Source organism: Oncorhynchus tshawytscha, linkage group LG07 (assembly GCF_018296145.1).
Source record: "Oncorhynchus tshawytscha isolate Ot180627B linkage group LG07, Otsh_v2.0, whole genome shotgun sequence".
NCBI lineage: Eukaryota > Metazoa > Chordata > Actinopteri > Salmoniformes > Salmonidae > Oncorhynchus > Oncorhynchus tshawytscha.
The window spans coordinates 31,602,509-31,617,289 of record NC_056435.1 but is presented as its reverse complement, the minus strand read 5'-3'; the positions used below and the strand labels follow the sequence as shown (position 1 = coordinate 31,617,289).

General features: G+C 44.1%; 1 protein-coding gene across 4 annotated transcripts in view; it reads right to left on the bottom strand.

Annotated features, from left to right (window-relative positions):
• Positions 1-14,781, bottom strand: part of LOC112254361 (semaphorin-3F) — a 100,799-nt gene that overhangs the window by 22,044 nt on the left and 63,974 nt on the right. For 2 of the 4 annotated variants that reach the window (XM_024426855.2, XM_024426854.2), the window contains exons 5-7: positions 11,990-12,109; positions 5,382-5,471; positions 3,455-3,548 (exon numbers count right to left, since the gene is read on the bottom strand). In XM_024426855.2, the coding sequence (XP_024282623.1) occupies positions 3,455-3,548; positions 5,382-5,471; positions 11,990-12,109 (304 nt within the window). The remainder of the gene's footprint in view (positions 1-3,454; positions 3,549-5,381; positions 5,472-11,989; positions 12,110-14,781) is intronic. The other 2 variants (XM_024426857.2, XM_024426856.2) reach the window with 1 other exon arrangement.

The following is a 14,781-nucleotide window of genomic DNA, read 5'->3' as shown; positions in this document are numbered from 1 at the left end:
ACACATCCCACTGCTTTTTTCTCCAAGTTCTTCGTGGAGGTCCTAGGGGAAGATGTTTTCCCTTCTCCTCCGGAGCTAGACAGGGCCCACCACAGCCTCATTCAGAAGCCTGGACCAGGCCAGAAGCCTTGTGCTGTCATTGTTTGCTTCCACCGTTACCAAACTAAGGACCTTGTGTTGTTGACTGCACAGGTGAAGGGGCACCTGAAATACCATGGGCACACTGTACGCTTCTATGAGAACTACAGCCAATAATAGGAGGGCTGAGCTCAAAGATGCTATGTCCAAGCTCTACGAACGTGGCCTCCGACCCTCCCTCCTCTACCCTGCCCAGTTGAGAATCACCCAAAACGGAGAAGTGGTGTGGCTGCACTCTGCCCTGGAGTCCGACAGATTCATGGAACTTGCAGAAAAATCCACTGGGGAGTAGAAGACTTGAAAAACTATGGCCGAAAAAGTTTGCCCTGAGTTGCCACCGACTAGCTGGGCTACAACACTGGCTAGTTTGGCTGAGACTGGCTTTGCTAGCAAACCACAAAACTTTTTGGAGACAAAGGTACGGGACCTTCAGTTCATTATTGTCTGTTTAAACTAATGGATGTAGGCCTTTCCCCGACTAAAAAAAAATATTGGTCGTCCAGGAGTCATCTATTCTTTCGACCAATCGATTGGTCAAAATGTTTAAATGTGTATTTTTCCATATATGTTTTAATCAAATCAACTATATGCACTGAGCTTGTCTGAAGCTTTAAGCACACTATTTGATGAAATAATTAAGACACAAATGACTAAAGGTAGTCCGACCGCAATTGATTTGATTGTGGAGGGCCGGGCTCAGAATTGCTGTGCTGTGTTAAACAAAGTGAAAGCGAGTGGCTGTGTGACAAGCACCCGTTATCTCTCCCTCCTCCCTGCTGCAGCGACCACCACTGTCCCTTTTTGTCGTTAGCTGTAATCGTTCTAATTGTGCGTTGTGACAATGTCAAGCACTAAGTTGTAATCGTTCCCATATTAAGCACCTTTTATTTTGGCTAATCTACAGTGGTAAGAAAAGGTATGTGAACCCTTTGCAAATTACCTGGGCCCAGTCAGTCCTGACCTCAACCCGATTGAGATGCTGTGGCATGACCTCAAGAGAGCAGTTCACACCAGACATCCCAAGAATATTGCTGAACTGAAATAGTTTTGTAAAGAGGAATGGTCCAAAATTCCTCCTGACCATTGTGCAGGTTTGATCCGCAACTACAGAAAACATTTGGTTGAGGTTATTTCTGCCAAAGGAGGATCAACCAGTTATTGAATGCAAGGGTACACATACTTTTTACACCCTGCACTGTGAATGTTTACACGGTGTGTTCAATAAAGACACGATCATTATTTGTGTGTTATTAGTTTAAGCAGACTGTGTTTGTCTATAGCTGTGACCTTGATGAAGATCAGATCAAATTTGATGACCAATTTATGCAGAAATCCAGGTATTTCCAAAGGGTTAACATACTTTTTCTTGTCACTGTACATTAGGTTTGATTGTTGTTGTTTTCACCCTGTATTGGCCTGGCTGACTATGACTATGTAGTTACATCTAATCGCTGTACCCACATGGCTAATAATACTCTTTCTTTTTGACAATACTCATTAATTGTGTGTTGTGATAATGCCATTGTAAATCAGCTGACAACCTCACCTCACCAAACCTGTTGATTGATCTTTTTGGCGTCACCCCAGAAGAGTTGTGTTTCCCAAAACTACAATGAGACACAAGAACCTTTGCCTCCGTTCTGGCGCGACATGTTTTTGTTGTTGTTGCCGAATTGGAAGGAGACTGCCCCACCCTCTCATGTGTGGTGGTTGAGAGACATGATGTTCTTTCGAAAGTCGAAAAGATCTGTTACACCATTTGCGGGCCTGTAGATATGTTTCACAGAGCATAGCAGCCCCGAGTCGCATCTCTTGATAAAACCACTGTTGTCATTACAGAGGAGGATGACTTGGGTACCCACACCTTGCATTATGGCCAAAGTCTAGGTCCCCTTTATCATCAATTCAGTACTTATTTATCTACTGACCTAATTACCTCTTAATTACTATTATTTATTTATTTATTGAACACCCCCCCCCAATTGACTCTCTAATCTTTATCTTTCTATCCATTTGTATTTCTTATTTGTCTTTAGTCAACTGACTGGTCAGGTTTTGGGGGAATTGGGGTTGCTCAATATATGGTCTAAATATGGGGGGTGGGGGGGGGTGGGGATACCTGGCGATGGCAGGAGGGAGGATGGGTGGTCTGTGGGTAGGGTGGAGGGAGGGTGAACCGTGGGACTGAAGTGACAGCCAGGAAGGATCTTACTATCTTCCCGGTGGGTGGGAACTGGGGATGTGGGGTTGGGCTGGGATAGTGGGAAGGAAAGTCTTTTTATGGTCATCCACAATTTTTTCTTATTTTTTCACACATTCTATGACTACATTTGACCATTTATAACCTTAAAAAATTTCCCAAACTATGACAATATATACTCAAATGTTTCTCCTGATTGGTATCAATAAAACATTTTTAACACAAAGTAGTCTCCAGTTCTCAATTCCTGCCATCAGTCACCCATAGCTGATGCTAACTGGTGGAGATGGGGGGTGGGGCGGCGGGGTAATTGGTCTCAGAAGACAACAGTCCCTTGGTTTCCTGGTTCCGCCCTGGTCAGCTGGCAGTATGCTACACTGACAATTTATACTGACTATTCCACCCCACAGAGTCAGAATCAACTTACATTGGTGGCAACTGTGAGATCTGGCCCTGGCTGACTGACCTTGAGTGGCAGGCGGAGAACGCTCTACTACCTCATAAACACCAATATCATAAACATTACATCATGAAGTTACCAGAAACGAAACATGTTGCAAGGTGTCATGTGATTGCTCTTCGAACTTGGGCTAGGTAAGCAAAATATTGGATTTCTCATGAAGGTAAATGACCACAACAAATCATGTGAATATGTTCTTGGTATTTTTCCATTGGAAGTCACGAAACCACAATGGAAAGGATTGGCTTATTAAAACAGTGAACCCAGTGGTATGTGCCCAGACTGCCCACAGCTCTTTCATTCCTAACAAAGCAAAATACCTCCTGATTTTATCATGAGAGATGAGATGACCATTCCACTCTGATCTATCTCGTGGGAAATAGGCACAGAATGGAAAAGGACACTGTCTGGACATATCTTAGGCATTGAAACATTTTTTAAGTGTGCCAAAAACAAAATTGGCCATTAAATTGAGGATAGAGGAGGTGGCCATTTTTAGTAGTGGGAAATAAAAGGAGGCGTACACAGGGGACATGGCCTCAAGGTCCCTCAGAGTCACTGAGAGAGCCATGGGGACGAACTGGATGATCTGGGACTGGACTGGGGACCTCTCCAGCCATTCTCCAGCCATGTGGCCGAGTGTAGATGATACTCACTGATCAAAGCTGAGACGCTGTTGAGCTTTGGGTCGTAGGAGCACTTTCCTTTCCCAGACTCCACTTTGCCCGGCTCCAAATGCCATATGTATTCCTGAAATAGAAAAATCATAAGAAAGAAGCGATACATTCATAGTGCTCTTCATCATGTCACAGTAATTCCCTAGTGGAGGGGAAATGAGGCAGTGCAATATGTTTCCAGTAGGTCCTCTGGGGCCTATAAGGCATTGTGGTTTCAGAGGATGAAACATAGAATAATGAGAGTTCCTTCATACAGAAAAAATGTCAATTCAACTCTTCTAAATCCATCCATAGTGCACTAGAAGGACTGGGGGAATAATGCGTCAAAGGCTGTTCTTTCTGCACAGAAATGTCTCCTATGCCAAATGTCTCTCATCCCCTCTTGATTATAACTGTTTATGTACCCCTACTGCTGCTGACACCTGCAATCCTGCTCAGTGAAAACACTTCCTGGATGGAGGCTGGATGACTGATGCTCATGACTCCTGGTATCTCTATACGTAGCACTGAAAGGTGATTGGCAGGTATTTGGATTTGCGGGTGGGACCAGCCAATGGCATGCAATGACATAGCCTTGCCACAAGCCAGAACAAACCAAATCCCCCAAACCCTCGCTCTTCAATCGAGGAAGAAGGGGAGCAGAGACGAAGACATCTCTGTCCTTGTCCGTCAACAACCGAGCAAGAGAAAGTGAGGTGCTTGCCAAAGTTATTCTCCACTGGCTCCTACGTGCACCTTTATGAGACTCCCTCTCACCTTTGATTAAAATCAACTGCACATGTAAATCTGAAGGTGTTGGCAGCTCCCTGCAAGAGATGCCAGATGTTGACATGCACCAAGTCACCAACGGTTACATGTGCCAAGGGATATTCTCGGAACATGTTTTTAAACCTTTATGAAAGATTTTACCATACAGAGGATTAAGTGTTGCATGCAACACATTCACAACATAAGGCTGAAAACACAATGGCCCTGTCGTTCAAAGGGTTAAGAGTTCCTTCCTGTGCTGTGAATGGTGGGAGAGCACAAACATTCAAGTAATGCTCAGCTATGTGGGTCTATTATTTCCTTTCTGCTTTAGTAGTTGGACACAGTCGACTGGTGTTTGTCCTGAACCAACGGGGCTGCAGTGTGAGAGGGTCAGACATTAACCGTGTGAGACCTGTGAGAGGGGTTGGCCCGCATTCCTACAGAGGGAGGACGGGTGGGGGGGTAATGAATGGAGGGTGGGGCATTCTGTGCCCTCTAAGACAAGTGACAAGACAATGTGAGGAGGAGAGGAAAGTTACTAATTTATCTATCACAAATGAAACATGTATATTTGATTGTGTACTGTATCAACATGTTCTGTGACCTTGTGTAGCAAATCACAAAATGCTGGGCTTCCATCTCTCTCATGCATAAGAAGCAGGCAACGCAAATACTGACAAATCAGTTCAACAAACACACACAGAGAGAGAACGAGAAAGAGAGAGAGAGAGAGCGCTCAGAAAGTGAGGCTTACACAAAAATTGACAGATGAACAACGAGAGCAACGGATAACACAAACATAATGGATGAAACTTAAAATGGACAGGGTCTAGTGAAGAGATGCGTAGCCATGAGGAGATAAGCGATCCACTTCACTAGACACCCAACAGAGTGGGACAATTCAACAGATAAAGACAGAACAGAAATGCTTCAAGACACAGAATGAGCACAGACAGAACTGAGGGGTCGGGAGACATGCACAGCCCTCCCCTACAGGGAGACAGAGAGAGTGAGAGACAGAGGCATGGCATGTTGGCTGAGTCCCATAGTGGGTCTCCCCAGCCCAAAAAACGTAAGGCTCAGGGGCAGGCAGGCAGGCAGGCAGGCAGACGTGCCCATGCTAGTGATGGGCACCTGACCCAGACCCACGTCCCACCTTTAGTCCCAGTGTTTCGGACACATCGTTTGGTTGGGCTGCGCGGCTAGCCCTCCCTCCGGTCTGGGGCATCTGCAGGTGCATGGCGGCCTAAAACAGGAGACAGCGACACATTCTAGATGTTACGCACCTGCAGTAGGTGGGACCTGACGTGAGCTCAGTAACTCTGTAAACTGGTCTGGGACTGATGTGACTACATGACTGTTTCAATAATGTAATTTGGAAAGCCTGTGGGTAAAATGTGTGGATATCTTATTCTCTACATTCTCTGCGCAAGGAATGCCTGTGTGGCTCAACTTCACCAGATGGTGTGAAAATCATCAATATTAGTTCTGTACCATGTGGTTGAGTCAATACAGTCTCTCACAGTATGGTACATACATTAAATCCTGGCCTGAGCCACCGCCAAGAACCAACATTTGGCTTTTACAGACAATACTACCTATCATAGCCCCGTGTAGGCTAATATATATCCTTTAGGTATTTAGAAAGGAAATTATCTACAACTGAGTGAATAGTACGTGTCTGAATAACGTCTGAAAAAGAAAGAATGATGGTATCTGGCAAGCTGATAACAATATATCTGGACGTCTTCAGTTACAAATGTCAAAGCAGGTTCCTGACGTGTGAGAATGAGTGTGTGTGTGTGAGTATGAGTGTGTGTGTGTGTGTGTGTGTGTGTGTGTGTGTGTGTGTATGTGTATACATCTACATGAGACAATGAGCACAGTAGATTTCTGGCAATGAGCAGCATTTCGCCTTCTCCTGGCTTCCTGTCTGGAAAAGCTGTGTGTATGGTGGTGTACCATTTCACATCTCTGCTCCCATACTTAACTCCAGACCAGCAGAGAGAGAGAGAGAGGGGACTCATGGGAAGAGTCTGACCTGTCTGTTTAATATGAAGGGGAAAATAAAAGCCATCTCATTAATGTACTATAACTAGAACATTCCACTGGCACCCCATAACGGGAGCTCTCAACTTCTCATATGGTGAGGACTGGAGGCTGAGGGAGCATAGCGGGAGCAGGCCAACTGAGAATGACACAGGGCTTCTAGAGCTATGAGTGGATGGACGGATGGATGGATGGATAGATGTAGGGATGGATGCCCTTTGTTAGTAACGGTCATATGGATCCACATGAAATAGCAGAGGGGTAAAGTACTCCATGGTGGTGATGCCTGGCTCTACGAAACTCAAGACCTCCATTTAAAGAGTGAGAATTAACATTCAGCGCCGTAACAGTAAAGGTGAGAAGTAACGCTGGGGACGACAGTTGTGAAGACTGAGACTCCAATGCCTGCTTAGGCCTGGGGCTGGAGATGAAGCAGTGGAGATCGGGGGGTAGAGGATGGTGAAGGTGGGAATGAAAGTAGGATGGTGAGAGAAATGTAGAGAGAGAAAGAGAGATGTGGGGATGAAGAGAGAGAGAGAGAGAGAGAGAGAGAGAGAGGGAGGGAGGCTGTGGGATGGAGAGTAAATGTGGGGATGATCTCTATAGCTCAGAGGCGGCTTTTCACTTGGCTGGTGATTTTAATCCAGGGAAACTGAAATCCGTTTTACCAAATTTTTACCAGCATGTCCCCTATGCAAAGAAACGCATACAAGGCCCTCCCTCGCCCTCCCTTTGGCAAATCAGACCATAACTATATACTGCGTCCTGCTTACATGCAAAAACTCTTAACAGGAAGTACCAGTGACGTGCTCAATATGGAAATGGTCTGATGAAGCGGATGCTAAACTACAGGACTGTTTCAGAAGCACAGACTTAGATATGGTTCCGGGATTCATCAGATAACATTGAGGAGTTTACCACATCAGTCACTGGCTTCATTAATAAGTGCATTGACGAGGTCGTCCCCACAGTGACAGTACATATCCCATCCAGAAGCCATGGATTACAGCAGTGGTTCCCAAACTAGAGATCGCGACCCAATGTGGTGTCACCTGATATGAAAATGGGGTCATGGGTGAATTTCCAAAATCTACCCCCAAAAAATACATATATATTATAATATTGTCTTTGTATCTAAAAATCATTATAATGTGGCTAACCTTAAAAATCAAAATCATTCAAATCTAAAAGACTAAATTCAATCAGAGAGCGCCCTTATATCATGGGGAATGTCACACCCTGATCTGTTTCACCTGTCCGTGTATTTATCCCTGTGTTTCCTGTCTCTCTGTGCCAGTTTGTCTTGTATGTTCAAGTCAACCAGCATGTTTTCCCGTGCCCCAGCTTTTCTATTCTCTTCTACTAGTCCTCCCGGTTTTGACCTTTGCCTGTTTTTCTGGACTCCATTCCCACCTGCCTGACCATTCTGCCTGCCCTGACCTCGAGCCTGCCTGCCATTCTGTACCTCTAGAACTCTGAACTGGTTTTGACCTTTTGCCTGTCTTCGATTATTCTCTTGCCTACCCTTTTTGGATTGTTAATAAACATCTTGGACTCTAACCATCTGCCTCCTGTGTCTGCATCTGGGTCTCGCCTTGTGCCTTTATAGGAAAAGGCCACACTTGTTGCACTTGAATCATTCCCATGGTGAATGGCTAGGCCAGCTATGCTATGAAGCCACACACTATTGCAGAGACTTTGATATTACCGGACGCAATTGATATGGTGAAAACAATGTGTGCGGAGGTAGAGGCACAGAAACTCACATCAATATCATTCTGAGAACACTGTTAAACACAGAATTTGTGCTATTGAAATCAAGAGGAAACTGACTGAACAACTCAAACTCCCCAGCTTATGCTCTCCAAATGGACGTTAGATGTGAGGGCCGAGATGCCCATGCATTTGTATTTGTATTTACTATGGATCTCAATTAGCTGCTGCCAAAGAGGCACCTGCTCTTCCTGGGGTCCAGCAAAATTAAGGCAGTTTATACAATTTTAAAAACATTACAATACATTCCCAGATTTCACAACACCCTGTGTGCCCTCAGGCCCCTACTCCACCACTACCACATATCTACATTACTAAATCCTTGTGTGTGTGTGTGTGTGTGCCAATGTTTGTGTTGCTTCACAGTCCCTGCTGTTCCATAAGGTGTTTTTTTTATCTATTTAAAAAAAAATCTAACTTTGCTGCTTGCGTCAGTTACTTGATGTGGAATAGAGTTCCATGTAGTCAGGGCTCTATGTAGTACTGTGCTCCTCCCATAGGCTGTTTCTGGACTTGGGGACTGTGAAGAGACCTCTGGTGGCATGTCTTGTGGGGTAGGCATTAGAGGTCGACCTCTAGTATGCATGGGTGTCCGAGCTGTGTGCCAGTAGTTTAGACAGACAGCTCGGTGCATTCAGCATGTCAATACCTCTCATAAATAAAAGTAGTGATGAAGTCCAATCTATTCCTCCACTATAAACCAGAAGAGAATGACATGCATATTATTTATATTAGCTCTCTGTGTACATCCAAGGGCCAGCTGTGCTGCCCTGTTCTGAGCCAATTGCAATGTTCCTAATCCTTTTTGTTTTGTGGCACCTGACCACACAACTGAACAGAAGTCAAGGTGCGACAAAACTAGGGCCTGTAGGACCTGACTTGTTGATAGTGTTGTTAAGAAGGCAGAGCATCGCTTTATTATAGACAGACTTCTCCCCATCTTAGCTACTACTGCATCAATATGTTTTGACCATAACTGTTTACAATCTAGGGTTACTCCAAGCAGTTTAGTCATCTCAACTTGCTCAATTTCCACATTATTTATTACAAGATTTAGTTGAGGTTTAGGGTTTAGTGAGTGTTTTGTTCCAAATACAATGCTTTTAGTTTTTGAAATATTTAGGGATAACTTCTTACTTGCCACCCAATCTGAAACTAACTGCAGCTCTTTGTGTGTTGCAGTCATTTCAGTCACTGTCGTAGCTGACATGAATAGTGTTGAGTCATCCGCATACATAGACAAACTGGCTTTACTCAAAGTTAGTAGCATGTTGTTAGTAAAAATTGCAAAAAGCAAGGGGCCTAAACAGCTACCGTGGGGAATTCCTGGTTCTAACTGGATTATATTTGAGGGGCTTCTATTAAAGAACACCCTCTGTGTTCTGTTAGACAAATAACTCTTTATCCACATTATCGCAGGGGGTGTAAAGCCATAACACAAGTTTTTCCAGCAGCAGACTATGATCGATAATGTCAAAAGCTGAACTGAAGTCTAACAAGACATCCCCCACAATCCTTTTATACTCAATTTCTCCAACCATCAGTTATTTGTGTATGTGCTGTGCCTGTTGAGTGTCCTTCCCTATAAGCATGCTGAAATTCTGTTGTCAATTTGTTTACTGTGAAATAGCATTGTATCTGCTCAAACACAGAAGTTTACTAAGGGTTGGTAACAGGCTGACTGGTCAGCTATTTGAGCCAGTAAAGGGGGATTTACTATTCTTGGGTAGCAGAAGGACTTTAGCTTCCCTCCAGGCCTGAGGGCACATGCTCTCTAGTAGGTTTAAATTGAAGATGTGGCAAATAGGAGTGGCAAAATCATCTGCTATTATCTTCAGTAATTTTCCATCCAGATTGTCAGACCCCGGTGGCATTGAGTTTTGTTCAATATATATGTCGGGGGATGCTATTCACGAAGACATATAGTTCTGTCTCACGATTCCCGAGCATTAAATGGCACGGGATGTTCAGTGTGCTATGTTGACGAAAAACAGATTATATGGGATCGAATGGTGGGCTTTTACACAGATGTGGCTCCATCTACGGTGGGATGGTGGGCAGGCCTCTGCACTCTAGTTATGAATATGTATGTCTTCCTCTGACCAATGGATGCATTGTATGATACACCGAGAGCAACTGGTGGCAAAAGATCTGAGCACAGAACTAGGAAATATACTGTAGCAGATAACTTAAATTGTAAACTACATCAAACCACACTCACTGTGCTCACGCCAGTTTGCAAAACTATGTGGAGATGTGGGATCAGAGAATGACAACGATCTATTTCATACCAAGGCTTGGTGGTTATCGAGGGCGAGTGTTTGAAAGATGTTTCGCATTGAGAGAGGAACTGTTATTCACAATATACAGTTGAAGTCGGGAAGTTTACATACACTTGGGTTGGAGTCATTAAAACTCGTTTTCAACCACTCCACCATTTTTTTGTTAACAAACTATAGTTTTGGCAAGTCAGGTAGGACATCTACTTTGTGCATGACACAAGTCATTTTTATACTTTATACTTCCCTGTATCACAATTCCAGTGGGTCAGAAGTTTACATACACTAAGTTGACTGTGCCTTTAAACAGCTTGGGAAATTCCAGAAAATTAAGTCACGGCTCTAGAAGCTTCTGATAGGCTAATTGATGTCACTTGAGTCAATTGGAGGTGTACCTGTGGATGTATTTCAAGGCCTACCTTCAAACTCAGTGCCTCTTTGCTTGACCACGTGGGAAAATCAAAAGACATCAGCCTGATTTTGTAGACCTCCACAAGTCTTGTTCATCTTTCGGAGCAATTTCCGGCTGCGTGGTCCCATGACCACGCAGCCGTCATACCGCTCAGGGAGGAGATGCGTTCTGTCTCCTAGAGATGAACGTACTTTGGTGCGAAAAGTTCAAATCAATCCCAGAACAACAGCAAAGGACCTTGTGAAGATGCTGGAGAACACAAGTACAAAAGTATCTATATCCACAATAAAATGAGTCCTATATCAACATAACCTGAAAGGCTGCTCAGAAAGGAAGAAGCCACTGCTCAAAAACCGCCATAAAAAAGCCATACTACGGTTTGCAACTGTACATGGGGACAAAGATCATACTTTTGGATGAATGTCCTCTGGTCTGATGAAACAAAAATAGAACTGTTTGGCCATAATGACAATTGTTATGTTTGGAGGAAAAGGGGGAGGCTTGCAAGTCAAAGAACACCATCCCAACCGTGAAGCATGGGGGTGGCAGCATCATGTTGTGAGGGTGCTTTGCTGCAAGAGGGACTGGTGCAATTCACAAAATAGATGGCATCATGAGGTAGGAAAATGATGTGTATATATTGAAGCAACATCTCAAGACATCAGTCAGGAAGTGAAAGCTTGGGTCTTCCAAATGGACAATGATCCCAAGCAAAATGGCAAAGGACAGCAAAGTCAAGGTAGTGGAGTGGCCATCACAAAGCCCTGACCTCAATCCTATAGAAAATTTGTGGGCAGATTGAGTGTATGTAAACTTCTGAACCACTGGGAACGTGATGAAAGAAATACAAGCTGAAATAAATCACTCTCTCTACTATTATTGTGACATTTCACATTCTTAAAATAAAGTGGTGATCCTAACTGACCTAAAACAGGGAATTTGTACTCGGATTAAATGTCAGGAATTGTGAAAAACTGAGTTTAAATGTATTTGGCTGAGGTCTATGTAAACTTCCGACGTCAACTGCTTTCCTCGTGTCACTATTTCAATTTTGTATGACATTTTGATCTTTAACTCTGCATTGCTGGAAAAGGGCCCATAAGTCAGCATTTCACAGTCTACACCAGCTGTTTACACAGCATGTGATGAATATACATTTGATTTGATTTTACAGACAGAGCCATATGCTCCCTCACCTCTTCATTATGTGAACACAGACTCAATGTATTCAATAAGGTGTGGAGCTCTAACCTGCGGTTTGCGTCCACGGTTGACGTAGGTGCAGATGGGGTTGTAGGCCCCAGTACCACAGACATACAAGTGGGTCCTGTTCCATGGCTCAATCAGACGGATGAAGTTCCCACACTCGCCCTGCATGGGAACAAACATAGACAGACATGAATGGATTATCAACATGTATGATAATACCTATATACAACATAAAGCATATTACAAGAGGCAATTATCATTAACATCAATGGAAATGTCAATATATTAGTGTGCCAGTATAATCTATTTATCCACACCCTACACTGGCAGATGGGGAAGAGTGAGACTAGTTGGTGCCAGTCCTGCCCTGTCTGTTTGTCCAGACAGAGCGGAACCAGGATTTTACAGGGCCAAATTAAATCCCCGTAGGTATGTGGGGCGGCAGGTAGCCTAGTGTTTAGAGCATTGGACTAGTAACCGAAAGGTTACAAGATTGAATCCCTGAGCTGACAAGGTAAAAATCTGTCATTCTTCCTCTGAACAAGGTAGTTAACCCATTGTTCCTGTCATTGAAAATAAGAATTTGTTCTTAACTGACTTGCCTAGTTAAATAAAGGAAAAAAATATGCCCTTCAACTGGGCTTCATAATAGCGCTAGATGGTTTTTGCGACTGCGCTTGAAGAAACTTTCTAAGTTCTTGAAATGTTCCGCATTGACTGACCTTCATGTCTTAAAATGTCAAGCCCTGATCTTAAATATCTCTGTTTTCTATATATTTTGGTTAGGTCAGGGTGTGACTAGGGTGGGTACTCTAGTTTTTGTATGTCTAGGGTTTTTGTATGTCTAGGGGTTTTTGTATATCTATGTTGGCCTGATATGGTTCCCAATCAGAGACAGCTGTTTATCGTGGTCTCTGATTGGGGATCATATTTAGGTAGCCATTTTCCTCATTTGTGTTGTGGGATCTTCCCTATGTATAATTGCCTTGGTGGACATCAGTAGTCATCAAGTTTCGTATGTTGTTTTGTTAGGTGAGTTTCAGTTTATTAAAATTATGTGGAACTCTACTCACGCTGCGCCTTGGTCTCATCATTATGACAAACGTGACATAAAGTAATGATGGACTGTCGTTTTTCTTATTTGAGCTATTCTTGCCTTAATATGGACTTGGTCTTTTACCAAATAAAGCTGTCTTCTGTATACCACCCCTACCTCGTCACAACACAACTGATTGTATCAAACGCATTAAGAACGAAAGAAATCCCCCAAATATATATTTTTTAAAGGTACACCTGTTAATTTAAATGCATTACAGGTGACTACCTCATGAAGCTGGTTGAGAGAATGCCAAGAGTGTGCAAAGCTGTCGTCAAGGCAAAGGGTGGCTACACTGATCTCTTGGCTACATAGCTGATGCACTCTGGACTGTCCATTAATCACGGTACTCCATTCTGCTTGTTTATGTTTTATCTGTCGGCCCCGTTGCCTAGTCAACGCCATTTTACCTGCTGTTGTTGTGCTAGCTGATTAGCTGTCGTCTCACCTACTGTTTAAGCTAGCTTTCCCAATTCAACACCTGTGATTACTGTATGCCTCGCTGTATGTCTCTCTCAAATGTCAATATGCCTTGTATACTGTTGCTCAGGTTAGTTATCATTGTTCTAGTTCACAATGGAGCCCCTAGTTCTACTCTTCATACCCCTGATAACTCCTTTGTCCCACCTCCCACACATGCGGTGACCTCACCCATTACAACCAGCATGTCCAGAGACACAACCTCTCTCATCATCACCCAGTGCCTGGGCTTACCCCCGCTGTACCCGCACCCCACCATACCCCTGTCTGCGCATTATGCCCTGAATATATTCTACCATGCCCAGAAACCTGCTCCTCTTATTCTCTGTCCCCAACGCTCTAGGCGACCAGTTTTGATAGCCTTTAGCCGCACCCTCATACTACTCCTTCTCTGTTCCGCGGGTGATGTGGAGGTAAACCCAGGCCCTGCATGTCCCCAGGCACCCTCATTTGTTGACTTCTGTGATCGAAAAGCCTTGGTTTCATGCATGTCAACATCAGAAGCCTCCTCCCTAAGTTTGTTTTACTCACTGCTCTAGCACACTCTGCTAACCCTGATGTCCTTGCTGTGTCTGAATCCTGGCTCAGGAAGGCCACCAAAAATTCAGAGATTTCCATACCCAACTATAACATCTTCCGTCAAGATAGAACTGCTAAAGGGGAGGAGTTGCAGTCTACTGCAGAGATAGCCTGCAAAGTAATGTCATACTTTCCAGGTCCATACCCAAACAGTTCGAACTACTAATTTTGAAAATTACTCTCTCCAGAAATAAGTCTCTCACTGTTGCCGCCTGCTACCGACCCCCCTCAGCCCCCAGCTGTGCCCTGGACACCATTTGTGAATTGATCGCCCCTCATCTAGCCTCAGAGTTTGTTCTGTTAGGTGACCTAAACTGGGATATGCTTAACACCCCGCCAGTCCTACAATCTAAGCTAGATGCCCTCAATCTCACACAAATCATCAAGGAACCCACCAGGTACAACCCTAACTCTGTAAACAAGGGCACCCTCATAGACGTCATCCTGACCAACTGGCCCTCCAAATACACCTCCGCTGTCTTCAACCAGGATCTCAGCGATCACTGCCTCATTGCCTGTATCCGCTACGGAGCCGCAGTCAAACGACCACCCCTCATCACTGTCAAACGCTCCCTAAAACACTTCTGTGAGCAGGCCTTTCTAATCGACCTGGCCCGGGTATCCTGGAAGGACATTGACCTCATCCCGTCAGTTGAGGATGCCTGGTCATTCTTTAAAA